Source organism: Anabrus simplex, chromosome 2 (genome assembly GCF_040414725.1).
Source record: "Anabrus simplex isolate iqAnaSimp1 chromosome 2, ASM4041472v1, whole genome shotgun sequence".
Classification (NCBI taxonomy): Eukaryota; Metazoa; Arthropoda; class Insecta; order Orthoptera; family Tettigoniidae; genus Anabrus; species Anabrus simplex.
In genome coordinates this window covers 130,683,713-130,707,372 of record NC_090266.1, presented here as the reverse complement: position 1 = coordinate 130,707,372, position 23,660 = coordinate 130,683,713, and the positions used below count along the sequence as shown (strand labels likewise).

At 38.0% G+C, this 23,660-nt stretch overlaps 2 protein-coding genes across 9 annotated transcripts in view; one reads left to right on the top strand and one right to left on the bottom strand.

Annotated features, from left to right (window-relative positions):
• LOC136863930 (RAB6A-GEF complex partner protein 2) overlaps window positions 1–23,660 on the bottom strand; it is a 457,043-nt gene that overhangs the window by 9,317 nt on the left and 424,066 nt on the right. The window lies entirely within an intron of this gene.
• Window positions 1–23,660, top strand: part of LOC136863928 (metastasis-associated protein MTA3) — a 901,938-nt gene that overhangs the window by 868,908 nt on the left and 9,370 nt on the right. The window contains exon 18 of one of the 8 annotated variants that reach the window (XM_067140363.2): window positions 7,135–7,192. The exons of the other annotated variants lie outside the window; for them this stretch is intronic. Within the exon in view, the coding sequence (XP_066996464.2) occupies window positions 7,135–7,150 (16 nt within the window). The 3' untranslated portion in view covers window positions 7,151–7,192. The remainder of the gene's footprint in view (window positions 1–7,134; window positions 7,193–23,660) is intronic. 8 annotated transcript variants of the gene reach the window in all.

Genomic DNA, 23,660 nt, shown 5'->3' with positions numbered 1-23,660 from the left:
GTTTGGCGGAAACTTCATCTGCAGCAGAACTCTGTGAAAGGGTTTGTTGTTTTATTTATTATCAATAAAAAATTCCACCTTTACAATACTCAAAAAGTTTAATCTTTAAAATGAAGGGAAAAAACTTCTCCAAAACTATGATTTGAACACTAAACTTTTAGAGTATTGTAAAGGTGGAACTTTTTATTGATAATATCATAAAATTGTTCAAAGTATACAATACAGGCTAAATACGACATATATTACATTTAATGGACTTGTCAGGACACTAAATTTTCAATTTTGAATTTGGAAGGCACACATTGTCTTAGTAAGTGTTCTGGGCAGTGTATAAATTCTGAAGAGCCTTTTCCCTTAATATCTCGGAAGAGTGATAAGGACCATTCAGATAGGAGGAAGGAAAGATTCCAATCTTAAGATAAGCGAGAATTCAGATCCCAGCCTAAAACAATTGTGTTGGAGAATAGCCTGTAGATTCATTAACGGACGACTTAAAAGCAAGTGTTAAAGCTGGTCATTGAGAATACCATAATTAATGATTATTGTGGTGAAAGATAGGAAGAGCTATCTTTATAATATATATTTAATAATAGATTTATTGCAGCCAATATATCATTCAACCATATTAGCTTTGGGGTGATGAGGGTAGTAGTAAGTTTCTAATATGTAAAGATAAAACATGTATCATAGAACAATTTTCATTTTCTAACATCTCGCTCATTATCCGTTACCAGATTAACATGAATTGTGAGGAAATATTCTGTAAAGGCCAATGTATTAAGAATTTAGAAAATCCATTTAAAATGGTGAGAGTATATGAGTTTCTTTTTGATGATCTATAGTTATAGGTCCCATAGTCATCGAACTACTTTCCCTTTATCCAGCTCCTTCTGAGTCAGGGCATTTGTGGCACCTCTCTACCTTCCTCTTTCCTTCTACCATTCTTCTTCCATCATTTTGTCCCAGTCCAAGTTTCTTCTTCTTGCACTCCTCTTTATTGAATTGATCTACCTTGTTCTATATCTCCCTCTCCCTCTCTTTCCCTCAAACTTCATCTCCATCATCTGTTTTGGTGTTCTTTTCTCCTATATCCTCTTGACATGTACAAACCATCGTAGTTTATCCATATGAATTCTCTCATGTAGGTTTTCTATTCTGATTTCCTAGGGTTTTTATTCTGATTTCCTTTCTAACATCTTCATTTCTCAGTCTGTCTTTCCTTGTCCTTCCTATCATACCATCTTAGGAATTTCATTTTGCTGGCATGAAGTCTTCTCTCCCCCCTACTTGCCATTGTTCAGGGCTCAGCCGCGTAAGTCAGTATGGGTGCATAATACATTTTGTGTATTATCTTTTTACACTTGTTTATTACAGACAAGGTTTCTTACACTCTGGTAGAATGCATTGCCCTGTTGCACCCTCTTGCTAATCTCCATATCCAGCAGTGGCGTGCGGTGGTTTTGAAAAGTGGGTATGCTGTCCAAAATAGGACGTAGTAATTACCGGATGTAGGAAGTACAATTTAACGTACGTCATTATATAAAAGAATGTAATCAAGCTGTAACCATATAGACTTAAGTGTAATCTCATGAAAATTGAAGGACTTCTAACCAGATTATTATGGCGTCCGGTATTGTGAACACGGTTATGTCTACTCCCGAGAAAGTAAGTGTAAAACTTGATGATAAGTGCGGTAAATGCCGTAAAACAGTTAAAAACTGCATCCTGTGTAAATTGTGCGATCGTTGGTGGCATTTTAAGTGCGGGAAGAGGTCCAGGGAGGAAAAATTTAATGCAATTGAAGACTGGTTTTGTGATCAGTGCGTTACGAATATTGTTATCGGTGATGGCGGCTCGAAATCTAAAGATCGAGAGTATGAAAATGCGTTGGAAATTATCAATATTTTGCGAAATGACATTGAGGAACTTAAAGCTGAAAATGACGCACTTAAGGATAAGATTAATGTGATGGAGTGTAAATATTTGAACTGTGGATTAGAGTTCGAGTTGGATTTGAATTATGAACCTGTGCGAACTGAAACAGTTAGGCCTAAAAACTGTAGACGATGGGAATCGGTGCCGGTAAAATACGCGGGCTTCAAAAAGCAGATAAAGGACGATTGTCACTTTCCTGTTTTAAAGAATAGGTTTGAACCCCTTGCAAGTGGCACACATGAATCTGTAGATAACAGCTCTGAAGTAAATTTGTTGGATGTTCGAAGTGAAAGTAACAAGAATATTGTAAAACCAAGTTGCAAAACCTCGCGAAAATCTGTGAAGATAAGACTTTTTGCCGATAGTCAGGGGAGGAATATTGCTTCAGAATTAATTAGAAACAGCAAGCATGATGTTTCTGCTGTGATTAAGCCTGGTGCAAATTTTAATGACATAACCTCAGAAAGTAAAAAATACTGTGAACATTTAGGACCTACGGGGGTTGCTGTATATCTAGCAGGGACTAACGACGTGGGAAGAAATAACGCAAGGGGAATGATATCTTCCCTCAGATCAAGACTCCAAGAGTTGCATCACACCAATGTTGTGGTATTTTCGGTTCCTCATAGACACGATCTTCCGGCATGGTCTTGTGTTAACAAGGAGGTAAACAAGGTCAATGAAGAACTTTTGAAAATATGTAGGCACTTCAAGAATGTAAAATATGTAGATATAAGTAATTTAGGAAGAAGATTTCATACCTGGCATGGTCTGCACCTAAATAGGTTGGGAAAAAGGTATGTTGTAAATAGTATATTAGAGTTTGCTAATGCAATTAAAGATGTCGAGTGTAAAACTTCTCCTATTCCTCTAAAAAACTAGAGAAAGTGACCGATGTAGGTCGGTCTGTTGTGTTAGAGTCAAGGAATGATATTAATGCTTATGGTAGTCTAGACAGGTTAGGTACTTTTAAAACTGTATTGGAGAATAGTATTAATGTGCAAGGTAGACAGTCTAGGTTAGGTTCTCATCAGTTCACTAAAATCAATGAACCAGTAGAAACAATCATGAGCAACATAGTTATTTTTCACATTAACTTACAGTCAATTAGAAATAAACTGGATGAATTAGATGTAATACTCAATAAAATGCCTACTGATGTTTTGTGTGTAAATGAGCACTGGCTGACTAGAGACGAGACCAATCTATATATACCTCATGATTTTGAATTAGGAAGTATTTTTACTAGAGACTTCCCACTAACACATGGTGGAGCTGCAATATATGTTAAGAAATCACTTAAATTTGAAGTAGTAGATGTCTCCTCCTTTTGCATTAATAACCTATGTGAATCAGTAGCTATTAGATTGTGTGAATATGATTTTGTTGTAGTATCTGTGTATCGTGCCCCTAACACCAACATAAAATTATTTATATCACAGTTAGAGAAGTTGATTTCTTATTTAACTTGTAAATATGATCAAAAGATTGCTATAGCTGGTGACTTTAATGTAAATATCTTAGAGGTATCACAAAATACTCAAAACTTCCTTAATATGTTAAGATCGCATGACTTATATTGTACACATGGTGAACCCACAAGAAATAATGCATGCCTAGATAATGTTGTAACCAATGTACACAAATCATTTTACAAATGTTCATTTCTAGGACAAGATGTATTGTCAGACCATGGTGGTATTTGGGTTGAATTTAAAGTTAACTGTAAGAGAAGAGTTATCGAGTCATCAAAAGAATTAAAATGCATCAGACGAGTCATATCAATTAAAGGGGTTAATGAATTCCAAGACAAGTTAATAAGAACAGACTGGACTAGCCTTTATGCCATGAATGATGTCAACCTTGCATTTTCTTATTTCATTAACACGATAATTATATATTTTAATTCAGCCTTCCCTGAAAAAGTTGTAACTATAAAGGCCAACAGCTCTAAACCAAGAAATAGAGTTAAAAACTGGTTTACGCCTAATTTGGGTAAAATGCGTAGCATTATGTTAGCTTATTATAATAAGTATAAATTAAATAATAATTTAGAGGATAAAGAAATATTCAAAAACTACAGGAAATTATATAAAAAACATATACATGAGGCTAAACTTGCAGCAAATGACAGGTATATCCAAAGTGCGAACAATAAGTGCAAAGCTGCATGGTCTATCATAAGAAGTGCTAGTCATACTTTAAATAACAAAGATGTGATTCCTCTAGAACCTGATCAGTGTAATAGGTATTTTATCAATGCACATGAAAGCACATGTGATCAGGATAATAGCTTTTCATCAGATGGCGATGCAAGTAAACATAATTTCTCAGACTGGTTGCATAACTTTGATCTTCCCTCAAATGTATTGAATAATGATTTTAGGTGGGTGGAAGTAAATCTGCAAACAGTCAGAAGTATTGTCACAAATTTGAATTCATCTAGTACCCAAGACATTTATGGTCTCTCTAACAATACAATCAAAGCAGTTATTGACATGATATTAATGCCATTGACATTTTTAATAAATTTAATGCTTAGACAATGTGTTTTTCCTGAGTGTTTAAAGATGTCTAAAGTGATACCTATCTTTAAAAAGGGGGATAGAATGTGCCCATTAAATTACCGCCCTATAACAATAGTACCCATTCTGAGCAAAATTATTGAATCCTGTATATTTATACAACTCGACGAGTACTTTTCCAGAAATAATTTGCTTTACAACAAACAGTTTGGATTTAGGAAGGGTCATTCAACGATAAAAGCAGTTGAATGTGTCATCAAAGACATATTAAATAATTTTGAGAATAAAACAGTCACAGGTGCTACATTAATTGACCTGACGAAAGCTTTTGATTGTGTCTCGCATGAAATCCTAATTCACAAGCTTGGTTATTATGGAGTAAGGGGTCATGAACTGAAATTAATGGCATCCTATCTCCATCAAAGGAGACAGATGGTGGTAATAAGTGATAAAAAATCTGGTATGGAAACGGTTAAAGCAGGTGTCCCACAAGGGTCTGTTTTGGGACCTTTCCTGTTTTTGGTCTATATCAATGACCTAGCATGTAATGTTCCCTGCACATCAGTTCTATATGCTGATGATACAACTTTCGTAAACAGTAATGTTGATATCACAACACTACAAAACCAAGTCAGCACATCTGTTAAAATTGCTGAAAACTGGTTTCATCACAATAAATTAACTATTAACGTCACTAAAACAGAAAATATCATATTTACCTTGGATCACACTGTAAATAATGGCTGCCGTAATTCTGTTAAATTATTAGGCCTACATATAGATACAAGACTTACTTGGGAAATACATACGTCAGAACTCTGTAAGAGATTATCCAGGGTGTGGTATCTGTTGCGGAAACTGAAAACCTGCATCAGTCGGGATATGCTACTTGCATCCTATCATGCTTTCTTTCACCCTCATATACTGTATGGGATCAGGTTATGGGGAAATTGTCCCACATCAAATAATGTATTTATATGGCAGAAAAAGGCAGTCCGTCTAATTGCTGGATTAGAATTTAGAGACTCCTGTAAAACTTCCTTTGTGAGCCTAAAAATTATGACAGTTCCCTGTTTATATATTCTTACAAATATTATGCATGTGAAAGAGAATCTTTCCAAATTTAAAGAAAGATCTACAGTTCACATGCACGACACAAGATACAAGAATGATCTGGATACTCCCTACTCTAGGCTTAGTAAAAGCACAAACAGCCACTGTTATCAACAGCTCAAGATGTACAATAAGCTTCCACTACCTATTCGAACATTAGACAATAGTGCATTTAACAAGGTACTGTCACAATTCTTAAGGAGAAAGGCATTTTATAGTGTAGAAGAGTATCTAGAATGTGGTATTTCAAAAACTGACCTAATATAGGTAGCTAAAATAATTTTTCTAATGACTCAGGCATAATTACTAAGATATTGTATATAGATTATTTTTATTTATACTGACAATACCTAGTGTACATTTTCTGTACTTGATGGTGGAAAATAAAATATCTCAAAATATCTCAAATATCTCAAATATCTCAGAGCGTACAGTATCATGTCAGATCATTGGCTTTTCAGGAAACATTAAATAACTAGTGACATCACATCTGTAGATTTAAAAAATCGATATATATATATATTTTAAAGCTGCAATTAACTTACTGAGATGTATAGGAATAGCTTATTTATTTCCAATGACAGTGCTTAATTCTTAAAAAAATGAAAACAAGTGTGTCATTGTTGCATTTTTGTCTGATAATTGTTATTTTATTCAGTTTCCTACATCAAAGTGCATTGATTAGTAGAAATCACGTATATTTCATGAATTACCTGTCACTATTATGTTAAAAATCTCCTTGATCTCTTATGTATGTATCAGAAAACTCTCTGACCTAGTACACTTTTCACCCTTCAGCCTGGAAGCCGACTTGAAGTACCTCTGACACTGATGCAACAGCATCATTCATATTACATTGTACAGATAGGCCTATCTCAAAATTGACAGTAACTTACTTGCTACATTTTTGTCGGAAGTTTTTATACTGTCCACTGTATGCTGCACTACTAACAAAACTATGCATTAAGTTCCTCCGCACCAGGCGAGTTGGCCGTGCGCGTAGAGGCGCGCGGCTGTGAGCTTGCATCTGGGAGATAGTAGGTTCGAATCCCACTATCGGCAGCCCTGAAGATGGTTTTGCGTGGTTTCCCATTTTCACACCAGGCAAATGCTGGGGCTGTACCTTAATTAAGGCCACGGCCGCTTCCTTCCAACTCCTAGGCCTTTCCTATCCCATCGTCGCCATAAGACCTATCCGTGTCGGTGCGACGTAAAGCCCCTAGCAAAAAAAAAAAAAAAAGTCCCTCCGCAAGATTTTGTTGTTGCTTTGAGTCTACTTGAAGGTGAAATCTAGCCATCTCTCTTGTTTTGTGAATGTTGTGATGACATTATTATAAAATGTGTCTCTGCTTTTCAGTTAGTGTAGAACTTCTTTTTCTATGGACAGAACTGCCAAGTCTGAAAGTCGCTCTTGACTCTGTGTTGACCTATGATAAGTCTTAATCCTCCTGAGAGCTGAAAACGATCTTTCAATTAATGCTGTTGTGCTTGCAACAGTTACTATAAGTAAACCCAACTTGTACACTTCAGGCAGGGCTGTATCTAATTGTTTGCTTTTCAGGGAACACACTAACTGATGAGGGTGTTGACCATAAAATTCGTCAAACTAATACAGCACGGTAAGTTCATTCTTCAATCGGATAAAATCAAACAAGTCTTTATAGGAGGAGTTAAAGATTTTCAAAAGCAGAATGAGGAAAAGTATCTTAGTATGTTTCATACTTCAGAGGATCCAACAAGGATGTAAACTGTAATTGGTTTGATGACCCGAACCGTTCATCTAATTGTACAATAATGTTGTAAAAAATAGAGTGATATAGGAATTTCCTTTAAATTATTGGATCTTCTTCCCGACATTGTCGTTTAGTTGGTGGAGAGTCTTCGACACCATGATAGACCAGAGTCTCGATCCAAATTACGTCCCACTTATTCACAAGGTTTAGTATCTCTCTTTTGATTTTCCGAACATTCTGGGAGAAATATAGGATGTCTAAGTGCTTGGATTGAAGGACTTTGAAAAGGATGTCAGTGAAGGTAAAAAAGTTGCTAAAAATCAGTAACAAAAAGGAAGTTTCAGTGCTAGTTAGAAACTTCAAGAGACCTTGTGCTGCTACTACTGTATACTGCCCCAGTTTGAGCTTTCATTTAAAACACTCTGAAAGAATTCAAGGAATGAAGTGCAATGTTCTTTCACTGTGTGAACAAGATGAGATGAAGAACTCCACCTTGTTGGAGCATTTTTAGGCATCCTCTTTGCTGTAAATTCTTTCAGTTCATGAGATCATTTAGAGGACTTGTGGAAAAATGTTCCTAATCCTGTTAAGATCTGAAGACTTGTGAAAAAATGTTCCTAATCCTGTTAAGGTCTGAAAAAATATTCTAAATTCCTTGACACAGGAAACTGACTGTGACAAAATCAAATTAAGCTTGGATAAATATGGCCTTTGGAAAGAGTTCTTGTACTTTCGTTCTTAATCCACTTGTGTGGCCGGCCATCACACCTGCCCCGTTGAACGTTTGTGCAACTAACCTGTAGTTTAAGTCGAACTCTGTAACAATGTTTTTCACATGTTCATGCAAACCACTGGCTGTTCGAATTGCGCTGACATCAGTGAAAGAAATTTCCCTTTCGTGAACTTTACCACTTTCAGAATCAACTTATCTCAGAGTGGTTGATAGTTGAGACAAATTCATAATGTCTGAAGTCTCGTCAAGGAGAAGGGCAACAAAAATAGCGTGTTTTATTTCTGACTTCACTTTTTCCGAAACTACATCACTGACAGCCCTTATTAAGTCATTTTCTATCCTGTTTGAAGTTCCGCGAAACACGGTCGATGTTTGTAGGTGTGTACTTAATGTTGCATCGCAAGTGGCGAGACCCAAATGAGCACCCCTATTCAAAGAATTTTCACCCTCAGAATGTCCTTGGAATGGTAATTCATGAGTAGCTAAAAACCACAACATCAATCATTTGAGCACCTCTCTGTTTTTCCGAACGGTTTCATTATATTGTACAGTGCTTTCAGGCAATTGAGCATCAAGCTGAATATCATTTCTAGATTTTGCAAACTTTTCAGCCATAACAGTGCCGAAATGTGTGACTACGATTTCTCATCCTTTTGAATGGAACTGTGCAAGTTACTCAGATTATCATGACTAGTGTCAGACCACACAGTTCGGTCTCTTCCAAAGAGTAAACATGGCCAGAAAAACAGTTTACTAAATTTGGTACTTCCAGCAATCCATTCTGTTTTACTGTACTGTGAAGTTTGAAAATGACGAACGTACTCTTGATTTTTGTTTTTATGCGTTTTTAAGGTTGGACATATCTGGAGAAGGTTTTCCAGATTGAACAATTTCTAGTTTCTCACATAAGCTCCTAGAATTAAACTTTCTCCAACAGTTGTTCAATCACACAAATTGAGTCAGCCATCATAAGTATTATGATACGGTAGTTGGGAGTAAGAAGAAATTATTTTTCACTTAATACTTCTATATAAATACACAGTATCAGGGTAAAAGGTTTCAGACGGACATGTGGAGCTGCGTAAGTACCCGAAGGTAATGAATTACATGGTTTTGTCATTTGACACAAATGACTTTGGTGAACAAACTGTTGAATCGTTTTGCACATTTTGGCCATAAAAGAAATAGAGATGTTATGCGCAAATAGGTTTTTACAACTCCAAAATGGCCTCCCATAAGTGACGAGTGATTATACACAACTCAAAGAAAATTAGGGGAAATGTTTTGAATGTATGCCATGCTCCACAAAACAATACCTCACACCCAGGTATATTACCAACGAAACCTTTATTCTTTACCATTGAAGTATACAAATGTACATCCATGGATTCGCGTTCATTTTCAGAACATAAACGGAAATGTCCAAATAGGGGTGAAAACAAAGTGATAACAGTCCTCCCGGGTGATTTTTATCACAGTTGGAGAGCTTCAGTATGGTGTATGTCCTCCACGAACATTTATCACAATTTGGCACTCACATGGCACCTATAAGTCAACGGAGGTCACTTTGCGGTATCAGGTCCCACTCTTCAATGAGAGCTTGTTCGAGAGTCTTGGAGAGTCTGTGGTGGAACAGGACGTCCACAAACACTTCTGTCAAGCCTATCCCACACATGCTCAATGGGATTAAGGTCGGGACTCACTGCTGGCCATTCCATCTCTTGAATGTCCAGTTCTTGCAAGACAGCTTTGGTGATGCACGCTACATGAGCCCTGGCATTGTCGTGCATGAGTACGAATTCAGGGCCAACACCGTATGCAGCAACCAACACATGCTGTAGCAGTATCTCGCGGATAAAATTAAAGTTCATAACCTTATCATCACAAAAGCTGACAAGGGTAATACAACGGTCATCATGGATAAAAACGATTATATCGAAAAAACAAAAAGTTTTTTCAATACTGGTTCTTTCTCCTTAGTCAAAAAAGATCCGACACAGCAAATCCAACGTCTCCTAAAACAAACTTTAAAAAATACATCATTCCTTTTTACAGAACATGAAAAAACGAGATTAATTAATATGAATCCCGGCCTGCCTACCGCTAAAGCTCTCCCCAAAATCCATAAGACCGACGTCCCCATACGCCCCATCATTAACTACAGACCTAGCCCATTATATAAACTGGCCCAATTCATACAAAAATTTCTTAGCAGAAACTATAAATTTCAGTCGAAAAAATCCGTAAAAAACACCATCGAACTAATTGAAAAACTGAATAAATTTGAAATACTGCCATTTCACACCCTTCACTCATTCGATATCAATAATATGTATCCCAGTATCAACACCAAAAAACTCCTTCCCATAATACTAAAAAACCTAAAAACATATAGTGGGCTAAGTAAACTAGAGATCCAAGACTTTATGCAGGTCCTAAAACTCGTAATACATAACAACTATTTCGCATTTGATAAATGCATTTACCAACAAGATGGACTGGCTATGGGGTCGCCGGCCTCAGGAATTTTGGCTGAAATTTACATAGATTTCCTAGAAGACACTGCAATTAACACCAGTAACACTTTTTCAAATATACACTTCTGGTCTAGGTATGTTGATGATACTCTAGTTATTCTAGATGATAGAACGGTTAATGCAGCCACTACTCTTAATAACTTAAACAAGATTGATCCTAATATAAAATTCACATTAGAATCTGAGTCCAATTACTCGATCAATTTTTTAGACCTTACAATTAAACGACATCCTTCTTCTTTAGAATACAATATCTACAGAAAACCAACCCAAACAGCGACCACTATCAGAAACGACTCTACACATCCACATGCACATAAATGTGCCACTTACTATAGCATGGTAGACCGTGCACTAAAAATACCCTTATCCAAGGAAAACCTAAAGAAGGAATTGAACACCATTCGGGCCATTGCTAAATTTAACGGTTATAATGCCTCTTTCATAGAACGCATCATTAACAAATGTAAACATAGACTGAAGTCAACATTAACCAAAGAAAGACATAACCCTGCCCTATTCGCCACCTTCACCTTTAATGAAAATATACACAGTGTAACGAATATTTTCAAGAAACATAATATTAAAATTTCTTACAGAACCAGTAATAGAAACATAGATATAGTTCACAATTCCAAATCAGTTAACAGGTCTGACACTTATGCAATGTCAGGTGTTTACCGTTTTCAATGCAATAACTGTCTTTCCTCATATGTCGGACAGACCGGGCGCAGCTTCAAAGTTAGATACTTAGAACACGTTAATGCCATCAGATATAATAGATTTTCCGCAATAGGCCAACATATACATGACTTAAAGCATAATTTTACCACCATAGAACAAGACCTAGAAATTCTCAAAAACATAAATAAAGGCCCTTTACTCGACGTTACGGAGAACTGTTTTATTCACCTAGACCAATTTTTTAACCCTAACTTAAATCTTAACGAAATCTCAGAAAAATCCAGCATTCTTTTCGACTACCTAATAGAAGTCTTTAGAGGTATAAAAACCACGAGAGAAAAATCGATCTTTCACGCTCTCCACAGTACTCTTTTACGTCCCACACCACTGCCACTCCGCCCTCCTGACCCACCTTAAACTCCGCCTCCCTACCCCTCTCCTCTCCACTTCCCCTCTCCCCACCCCTCTCACTCTAACTTCGCTACTCAGTCACACCTTCTCACTAGTCCAGAACTCTTCTTACACCACACACTCAGCACGCCAAACAAGGTGAGTCTCATATTCTATCACCCTTGACCGAACTCGATTTAGACTTCCATTTCACTAACTTAGTTTTTCTTTCCTCTCTTAAAGATTCACTACCCTGTTGAGCTGAGACTAATTTGAAGAGCAACCTTATTCAATCGCCCAACATCAGGTGTCCCGGCCTCGACACCAAAAAAAAAAAAAAAAAAAAAAAAAAATTTTTATTGGTTTGACTATATAACATCGGACCTGGACTTATGTGCCTGAAGTGAACAACAGAAGAGTGGACAATTTTACCATTTTATTTTTACCACATAGTTTCATCACCATATTCAGACTCTCATGCTCATAGCATCAGTTCAATTTTATGCATAATTTTTACCCATCAAACCACTATGTTTTATGTGTCACATCACATTATCATATTTTACTCAAGTTTCTCCTAGTTTTTATGACAAAGCAGTTTACCATTTGTATTCAGCCATACAAGAGTTATTAATGTAAATCATTCATGACATGTACTTTGCCTATTTGTTGATCTTTGTTAGCTGATGATGACGCAGTGAGCGTCGAAACCGGTCCTTATTATTCAATAAATATTATGTTGTGAACTTCTTATACAACACGTTTTGTATTGAAAAGGTTGAACCTCTTTGATATTCCAATTGTGTAGCAGTATCTGCTCGATGTACCCCGCAGTGGTAAGATTATCATGGACGACGATAAGATCCATACGGCCGTCAATACTGATGCCACCCCACACCATCGCAGAACCCAGTCCGAATTGGTCACCTTCCTGGACAACAATGGGCATGTACTGTTCACCACGGCGTCTCCATACACGTTGACATCCATCACGCTGTGTCATGGGTAATCTGGACTCGTCTGTGAACAACACAGGTCTCCAGCGGCGAAGTTGCCAGTTGACGTGGGTACGGGCAAACAGAAGGAGAGCTGCGCGATGTTGCTGCGTTAAACAGGTCACTCGAGCAGGACATCTGGATCATAAGGACACTTCTCTCAAGCTGTTCCTTACTGTCTGGTCAGTCACCGTGACTCCAGTGATCCTCCTGAGTTCTTGTTGCAGTTGTTGAACGACGCTGCAACGCACAGATAGATATCGGTCATCCTGTGGGGTTGTCATGCGTCTGCGACCTTGTCCAACCCTCCTTGTAGCGATTCCACAAGCGTTGAATAACTGATGGAGAGACATTGAGACCCACAGCAACACGACGAAAAGTCTATCCTTTCTGGATCAAAGTGATGGCCCTTGCGATTTGAACCTCATTAAGATGTCTCATGGGATGTGCTGGTTTATGTACGTCTGTGTACCTCACAACTACACACAGACGCACTGCTATTCACTTTGTTTTGAGGGGTCACCTGACAGTTTAATGCATGGCTACGCCTATAGATGGAGTATAACTTCGATTTGACATACCCTGAATAGCTGAGGTCTCAAGATATACTGTACGACCATTGGAACCCCATCTACCAAATTAACTTTCACATACTAGATGTTACAAAAGATGTTCCCCTAATTTTTTTGAACTGTGTATTTTAATATCATCGATTGCAGAATCTGAGGTAATACAATTTTGGGAATAGTTTTTGGTGTGGGTTTAAGGATAAGTAAACCGAGCTCGATAGCTGCAGTCGCTTAAGCGCGGCCAGTATCCAGTAATCGGGAGATAGTGGGTTCGAACCCCACTGTCGGCAGCCCTGAAGATGGTTTTCCATGGTTTCCCATTTTCACACCAGGCAAATACTGGGGCTGTACCTTAATTAAGGCCACAGCCACTTCCTTCCCATTCCTAGGCCTTTCCTATCCCATCTTCACCGTAAGACCTATCTGTGTCAGTGCGACGTAAAGCAAATAGCAAAAAAAAAAAAGAAGTAAGTTATTTTGAAAACAAAATGGACTCGTATATTGTGGATCAGAAATGGTTTGAAGTAATTATTTACAGTACGGGTCATTTGCTTGATGTGAAAGAGAAGTTTCAAAGATGCTGAGAATTCAACTAAAGAGGCGACCAGATTAATAGAAGGTAACACAGTATCTGACTGCAAAATTGAAGGAATTGGGTCAGATAAGAGAGCAGGATGATATGCAGGAGAATCAAGAAGGTGAGAGAGAGCTTACACTCAGGATGTAGTGGGCTTGAATCCCACTGTCGGCAGCCATGAAGATAGTTTTCTGTGGTTTCCCAATTTCACACCAGCATATAAGGCCACGGCCGCTTCCTTCCCACTCTTATCCAATCATCGCTTTAGGAACTATCTGTGACAGAAAAAAAAAGTGAGAAAGTGCATCAACAATCATAATACCATGACCAGGTATGAATTTTAGGTGAAATTTGAATGTGGATGGATGCACCAACCAATGGCCATTATGAACAATTTTTGGTGCATTATTAAATAGCCAGGCAAGAGTTTGGTTATTGGATTTTACTACAAATTACTTATATTCCAGATAAGGAGAAATATGTTCTAAAGTAAGAATTAGAGCTAAGGCTTTTTGTTCATATGTAAAATATTGCATTTCTGTAGGAGAAAGAAGATGGCTACAATAAGCTATAGATAAAATATCATTGAATCATTTATTTGGCATTAAAGAACAAGTGCAGTAATCTTTGCCATAATACACTAAAATATACAAATATAGATATTCTCCATATAAACTAAACAAGCTTACTCTAATAATAAAACTATATACACCTCAAAATATTACATGCTCTGTAAAAACTACACAGTTATACTCATGGAAATTAATGGATGTGTTGGTTACCTTATTATTACTACTGTACACTAGACACACGATGGCATTGTGTGTTCTCGACAGACAAAACTTGAACATGAAGCACACCTAGCTTTCGTTGTACGATTTTTTTTTTTTTCTGTCACAAAAAGCGCAGCATTTAGTGTCTATTTGACTTACAGGTAGCTGACATCGGTTCTCTTCTTCAAGACCCAAGATGCTGCACGAATGGACCTTTGTATTAGGAGTAATACAGTCAAGTGATACACGATGAATCATGTAATCCCTGCTCATCATCATTGAGAATTCCTTCAAATAGTTCTGACGAGTTATGCCACATCCATTTGGAATGTGTCTAAAAGTAATGAAACTGTTGATTGCTCCAATGTTTAAAACCATGTAGAACAATATAAGGGGCTGGCGATTACTGATTGTAGAAACAGAGTATTCAGATTTCATCTTGTCAACAACATCCATGCCCTCTTTTGTTAGGTTATAAAACATAAGCATCTCTGGTTCATAGGCTTCTCTTGAATCTGGGTTGATCTTATCATCATCACGCATAGTAGAAAGGAGAAGTACATTTCTGTTCTTTTTAGGAACATATGAGAGAAATGTTGTTCCCCTCGGCACACAGACATGCTAGTACTTTCTTTATGAGTCTTGATTTGGATGAAGACTGGGGGAATCTGTGGGTTATTTTTTTAAATCTTCTGACCACTCTGAGTTTGTGATTATTGAGTAGTAATTCAGCTAGTGGTACTGAGGTATACCAATTATCCATAGTAATATTGCAACCAGATCCAGAATTCACAATACACCGGATCCAGAAACTGCTGTACTAGCTGCTCAACTATGCTTTTGCCACTGTTATTAACCTTATAAGGCCCTTCAGATGGTTTACCTATGTACAACTTCCATCTTACAGGTATAGAATGTTCCAGCATGTACCAAGGAAAATAATTCTATACCACATTTTTATAGGTTATTTGCAATATATTGCCTGAAAGAACAATGACCGTGAAAGCCCTCTAACATCTCATCAGCTGTAAGTTATTCACTAAGTGAATAATAATTCATGCATCTAGATACAAAGTCCTGAAAAAACTTCCTGATGTGTATTAGCTTATCAACTTTAATCCTATCACTTCGATAATTTTTGTTATCAAACCTGAGTGCGCATAAGATAAACTGAAATCTTGTTCTGGACATTTTAAGGCAAAAAAAGCTTTAACACCAGTCCCATCTGTAGCCCACAGGTCCTTCAGGTTCAAATGTCTTGATTTGTATACACCTGCCACATACAGAAGACTGGTCGCAGCCTTCATTTCTATAATGTTTGTGTTACCAGCATCATGTGGTCGGTCATAGTTAAGTCAGTTTTTTTCAATCTATAAATTGGTATATGTTACAATTTCTTCAAGTACCTCATTGGGGATATACAGCTGCAAGGCTTCTAAGGAAGACTGGACATGTCATGCCTCTGTTATAACACCTGGCAAAATGAGAAGGTTTTACTATATTCCATTTTCTTGTATGACCTGTTTTATGTATTACATGAGCATCCCATCTTGTTTTTTTGTCCTTACCAATCAGATATGGTGCTGGATCAAACACTGTGGAGACACTGTCTTTTCATGTTCAGATTCACCAGACTCCTCTGTTTCTGTGCAGTGTGCACCTTCGTTCACTGAATCATTCCCTGATGGATGCTCATCATCAGAAGTCTGTGTATTATCAAATGACATACAGTCAGAATTGTCATCATCATCAAACGGATATCATCTTGCAGTAATCTGTTCTCATCGAAGAGCGCAGTTCACCGGTTCTTCTTTTTCTACACTCCGAAGAAGTTGATCAGTTTTTCTTGGTCCTTAGGATCCATGTCTTCTATAAGGATAAATAATACAGTCTGCAGAATTAAGCATTCAGACTCCTATGCAAACAGCACAAACAAAAGAACGAAGCAAAACACATTTACTCGCGCGCGAAAGAGAAGACTGCAACTTCTCTTGAGTTCAGAATTTCCTTGTCAAGACAATAATAGACACTAAATTCAAATTAATTGTTGCTGCATTAATGTTGCCAACAGTCCAACAAAGGATAAGAGGAGCAAGGGCATAGCCAGATTCCAGCCCGTTGCATGTTACGGAAGAAAAAGTGAATGTGCGGTCGAAAAGACTGTGCCGTGAGTCCTCGAGGGTTAAACATGCTGATTGCTTTAAGTTCACATCACTAGCTGTCTTTAATGACGAGAATAGCCATAGCGTAGATGATGATGTAACTTACACAATACACGTTATTCTTGTTGCTGCTGAGGAGTCCATTCCATCTTTTTCGGGACTATTTGACGAAAACTTGTTCCAAACAAACACATTAGAACAAATACATTGAGGCAGCTATAAAAGAACAACGTTGCGTTCATAAACACTATCATAGGCAGCCTACTGTGGCCAATTTGTTAAGTAACATTCGAAAAACTTTGCTCTAAGGCACAAGTTCTTATTCGATAAGGGAAGAAAGCTTCATGGGAAAGATATGCATCGTCCATGACGTCACATGCAGTCATCTCAAGTGTACACTAAATTTCAACACATTTCGGGTATACAAGGATCATCCTTAGTACCAGGAATTTCCATTGCAGGCAGTTGTTGTTTGAGTCATCAGTCCATAGACTGGTTTGATGCAGCACTCCATGCCACCCTATCCTGTGCGAACCTTTTCATTTCTACGTAACTATTGTATCCTACATCTGCTCTAATCTGATTGTCATATTCATACCTTGGTCTACCCCTTACCATTCTTACCGCCTACACTTCCTTCAAAAACCAACTGAACAAGTCCTGGGTGTCTTAAGATGTGTCCTATCATTCTATCTCTTCTTCTCGTCAAATTTAGCCAAATCAATCTCCTCTCACCAATTCGATTCAGTATCTCTTCATTTGTGATTCGATCTATCTATCTCACCTTCAGGATTCTTCTGTAACACCACATTTCAAAAGCTTCTATTCTCTTTCTTTCTGAGCTAGTTATCGTCCATGTTTCACTTCCATACAGGCAGTTTTGTCACTGATCTTCCCACGGTTGCTAATCATCTAGTAAGTCATTTTGTAGATGTGTCAGGTTCCAGGAATTACCATCCTGAATTCCTGGCTCTGAAGCAGGAGGCAGAACACCTTCATCTGAGTTTTACCACTCAAGCTTCAGATAATTATAATATGCCCTTTATGGAGTGGGAACACTTGGGGTGTTCCAGTGAATCTGGATAGAGGGTGAGTTTCCATCACATTGGTGAGAGTGAATAGTAATTTCTCTCCTCAAATCTTACAATGATTCTAGGTATGTAGGAAGTTACAGACCTATTTGTCTCACTAAATGTCTCTATTAACTATTTGAGAGGATGGTGAATAACCATCAGCCTTTTTTTAGTCTGTCTTTGTGTATTTTTTAAACTCAAATTTGAATTAAATATATATGATTTAATCTGAAAGGCAATTCCTTATTTCATTCTAATATATTTTAATCTGATTATAAATAATTTTATAAGGAAATAAGGCACTGCAAATTAGATCCACTGATTATTTTAAATTCCTAATTGTTTTCTTCAACATCTTCTTTTAAATTCTAGTCAGTGGGTAAATTTTAAATTTTAATTATTATATTTCATCTCATACCATTAGGGGCCAATGACCTAGATGTAGGGGCCCTTTAAAAAACAAGCAGCATCATCATCAGTTTTTGCTTATAATAGATGCTTTTAGCATTGCTGTGGAAAACAACGTAATAAGGAGTCATGTTTACATAAGTGGATGGTAAGCACAAAATTTCTCCCTGAAGAAAAACAAAACAATAGCAGTCTGGCTAGATTGATTCAAGTTTTATTTTCAGCTCCACCAATCAGTGCACTTGCTGAACAAACTTTCAGCCAGGGGTAAATGTCATAGTCAGATATTACAAATATTCTTCAAGTTAAACCTAATTTTAGTATGGCATGTAAAGACATTTTCAATGCTCAGTGTACTTGGTGACAGATTTCTAGCAGGCACAAGAATAAATAAGAACTACACGTTTAAACAGAAATAATAAAAAAATTCAGACTAATGTACTTCCAAAAATAAATTCATAGGCCAGCTAATAAAACAATTTTGAACTTTGTAGTGTTTATTGCAGAAACAATATCAATAATTTTCTTAATATTTGTGGAATATGTTTGCTGGTCTGCAACTTAACCATTATTTTAGCTTCTATGATGTGTATTATGTGTTGTAATTGTCAATTATAACCCCGCCCTCCACCATCCATTCAGTGTGATTTGTGTGGGCATATGTTTCATGCCAGGATTGGTCTGTTTAGTCATCGTAAACGCATCCATAAACTGAGTTGAACTGGTCAGTGTATGCAGGAAGAAGTTATATATACTCGGATCGAGTTACAGCCAACGATGTGTTGTAATTAGGATAGACTTAGGTATAGTTTAGAACTGTAGCATAACTATTCTCGTAGTAGTAGCAGCAGCAGCAGCAGCAGCAGCAGCAGCAGCAGCAGTAGTAGTAGTAGTAGTAGTAGTAGTAGTAGTAGTAGTAGTAGTAGTAGTAGTATGATGTTGTTTCATAACTATATCCATTTGGTGTAGCTATGCGTTTAACTAGAATAATTGTAGTGTAGTTATTCTATCAGTTGCTGATTGCATTATTGTCATGAAATATCTTTATAGTATACATTATTTCCTTCCTCTGACATATATATCTATTTCTATTTATAGAATATGCTGTTTATTTCTGTTGATATTTCCATTTTATTTCATATTTCTTTGAAGAGATAAAAGAATGGCTGAGAGAGGCAGGTGTAAGAACTGTGGGTGTGAGTGGGAACTAAAGAAGATGAAGGAAGAGATGGCGAGTTTGAGGGGGATAATTAGACTTGTAATGGAGGGCAGGAATGAAGATAGGTCTCCCACTATCAATGTACGGGATACAGGAGGTTGGCAAGAGAGAGAGGAAGGAAGGGAAGAAGTTGTGTAAGACAGGTGGGCTAATGTTTTAAGGCCAAGGATGAGGACTAAGTGTTTTCCCCGAGGAGTGGACTGAGGAGAGGTATCGGTGAAGAATCACTATGAGTCATTCATTGCAGGTAGATCAGCAGGGGGAAGATGGAGATCAGGGAAGATTTACAGAGGAGGGACAGGGCAAGAGGAAAGGAACCTGTAGGAAAGGGAAATGTACGGTAAAGGGTAGAAAGAGGGAGGTGGAACAGTGTAGTGAGAGGAAGAGAGAAAATGGAGGACGAAGCTGATTCTGCTGGCATCAAGGGAACCGAAGGGAGACCAGGAGAGGAGGGGATCCAATGAGGAGGGTAGGGTTGAGGCAAATACTGTACTTTAATATGACAATACTGGACAGCGTGCAGTTTTCAGCAAGAAAGTTGATGGTGCTGTTTCCTACATGACTTGGTGTGACCAACTCTTCAATAACATATTGCTGTCTATATGATTCTTGGCACATGGAGTGGTGTTTACAGGGTGAAGTGAAATTCGCACACTCGAGCGTCGCAGCTCGACTCCTCACATGCCAGCAATAAAAAAAGGTCTCTCACAAACGTTCGTCCTGCGAGTATATCCGGGAGAAAAAGGACGTTGAAGAGTGGCAATCTGGCAACACTGTAACCACATGTAGGGTAACTACCTCTATCAGCACATATTAGTCGTGCAGTACAGTTGGTGCAGTGGATAGAGTTTTGGGTTTGCATGCAGGAGATCGAGGGGTCAATCCTAGTTTGAGGTGTATGTTTTTTATTTCGTAAATGTAGTCCAGGTGGTATGGTATCTGGCATCTTAATCGTCAACAGTGATTGCAGCAGGTCCTCTAGAAACCATTTGCACTTATATACTACGATCCTAAACAGGTACGATCATTCGTTTTCATTGGTCAGCTTTGAAAGACGCCCTTTCCACGTCGTGGGCGTGAATTTATTCGCATCATTTCATCTACTAGGTGCGTTACGTGTTCAGCATTACTAAATTTCGTAAATGTAGGATACATGTGACCTAAAAAACGGTGTCTTACTGTATTACAGTATGTAATGTCCGATGGAAATTAGCAAATAAAAAAGTGTGCCTCAACCCAGGATCGAACCCTCGAGCTCCTGCATGCCAACCCATAACTCTATCCACTGCACCAACTGTACATCACGAGAAGTACGTGCTGACAGAGATACTTACCCTTCATGTGGTTACAGTGTTGCCAGATTGCCACTCTTCAACGTTCTTTTTCTGCCGGATATACTCGCAGGACGAACTTTTGTGAGAGACATTTTTTTATTGCTGGCATATGAGGAGTCGCGCTGCAATGCCAGAGTACGTGAATTTCGCTTCACCCTGTATAATATAATTATATTATATATAATATAATCTTACACTGCAGTTATATTCCAGGAAAAGTTTTATGCATTGAACAAATTACACAGCAAGATAATGGCACGGGAACTGATAAGGACCGCATGTATTAAAGAAAAGTAATGACCTCGCATCTGTGTCGAGGGTACATTCTATGTCTCTTATATTAAGAAATCAATCAAATACTCGACTGAAATGTTAGTGGGAGGTAAACCAATAATATTAACAAATATGGAACTCTGGTACACTCAAACTTGAGGGTCCACATTGTTAAACAGTATCATAAATTTCACAATCGAAAATGGGGGCCTGTAGCGTAATGGTATGCCATGAGTTTCGAATCCATCACTATTTTATTTTTCTTTACTCTAAGAAAATAATAACAATAATATTTTTATTTACGTCCCACTAACTACTTTTATGGTTATCGGAAGCACTGAGTCACCGGAATTTAGTCCCGCAGGAATTCTTTTATGTGCCAGTAAATCAACCTACACGAAGCCGACGTATTTGAGCACCTTCAGATGCCACCGGACTGAGCCAGGATCGAACCTGCCCAATTTGGATCAGAGGCCAGCACCTCAACCGTCTGAGCCACTTGACTGGGCCTAAGAAAATTATTTCAGAGTATTATTGTCATAGGCTTGAACACCAGTCCAACTAATTGAATACATGTGTATGGTAATTCATGCATAAATTTGTGAAAGAGACTTTGGGAAATTCTGAACACTTCTTCCTTGTCAGGAACATTGTAGTTCACTCACATAACACCAATATGTATTGTACACACATATATATAGTTTATTTATGTCTATCTTAGAGGTAGCACAGAAAATTCAAAGTACAGCAGAAGTGAGATAGCAGCGTGAGGTGAGTTCTCCTATAGAGTTTGGAAAGATCGGCCGTATCGAAGAAGTAATAGTAGTAGTAGTAGTAGTAGTAGTAGTAGTAGTAGTAGTAGTAAAAATAATGAACCAAAACTCCTGTTCCTTAATTGCAGCTTCTCTTTCCCAAAATCTCAATAAATCATTTTGTTAAGTTATCTGCCCCCTCTTGCACTTTGGCTGAATGGTTAGTGCTTTGTGGCCCTTTTTTTTAATGATATCTTCATTCTTTGAAGTGTTGGACCTCTTCCATTTCCCTTCTGATTAGTGTTAATAGAGGGTAGTTGGCCAGTTGTACTTCCTCTTAAAACAATAATCACCACCACGGGATGGCCAGCGTACTGGCCTTTGGTTCATAGGGCCCTGGTACAATCCGTGGGTGAGTCAGAGATTTTAATCACGTCTGTTAATTCCTGTAGATCGGGGGTTACGGGTTTGTGTTCGTATTCATATGCAACTTCAAATATATACAACACATCACACGAAAAACAACCACAGAAACATGCAATAGTGAATATATATCCCTCCATATATGATTGGTGTGAGGAAAGGCATCCGGCCACCAAACTAGGCTAAGTCTATACAAAGTGCTGCGCCAGGTAATTGGGAAAAGGCTAGAAAGAAGAGAAGAGAGTAGTCATTAAATATTCCTCCCAGAGGCTGGATGGATCCTCAAACAAATTCTGTTTTCATTTTAATGACATAGCAAAAAGGCACAGCTAATGTTTATGAAGGCATTTCATATTTTAAAATTTCATTCTTAATTATTGTGATGGGTCAATTATTTTAACAAAAAATATATCCAATGAGTGTAGATGTGTTCCTCTCAACTGTAGCATAGACAAGTATGCAGTTCTCACCAACATGCTAGATGTCACCACTGTCACTGTTCGCACTCCACTCAATGCTGGTGAGATAGAGCTGTCCGGTATTGGTGTATAAAATTATTTGGTTGAGGCTCCGGTCATGGGTGACTCGGTTGTCATGCATGTGGGGAAAGTGTATGTAGGAATAGGAACCATGGTAGAGTATTATCCAGGAATTAGGTTAAGGCAGGTGTTGAGGAAAATAGAAAGGAGGGAGGAGAGAAAGGAGAACTTGATAACTTCCTGCGTTGGTACCAGTAACATATGACAAGCAGGAATAGGTACTAACATAGTTGGGGGATGTGTAGGATATGGTTATGGCTGCATGGAAGAAGTTTAAGGAAGCAGAGATTGTTATCTGTGTAATACTGACTAGAGGGTGATTGGGGATTTAAATGAGTCCATGGAATGGTTATGTGGGGAATTGGGAGTGAGATTTGTAGATCCTGATGGGTGGGCAAGAGATAAGGGATCTGTGCTCAGATGGCTTTCTCTTGAACTGCAATGGTACATATAAATTTGGGGATCTGTTTAGAAGAGTTATAAGGAGGTACGTTCAGGGAAACTGAGTGGCCTATGGAGTGGTGATGATGTTATGGGAAGCATGAAGTGAAGTAAGGATGACATTAAATTGTTAGTGATAAACTGTAGGAGTATTTTAAAGAAAGGAATAGAATTAAGTAATTTGATATACGTATATAGATTTTTTTTTTTTTTTTTTTGCTAGGGGCTTTACGTCGCACCGACACAGATAGGTCTTATGGCGACGATGGGATAGGAAAGGCCTAGGAGTTGGAAGGAAGCGGCCGTGGCCTTGATTAAGGTACAGCCCCAGCATTTGCCTGGTGTGAAAATGGGAAACCACGGAAAACCATCTTCAGGGCTGCCGATAGTGGGATTCGAACCTACTATCTCCCGGATGCAAGCTCACAGCCGCGCGCCTCTACGCGCACGGCCAACTCGCCCGGTGTATATA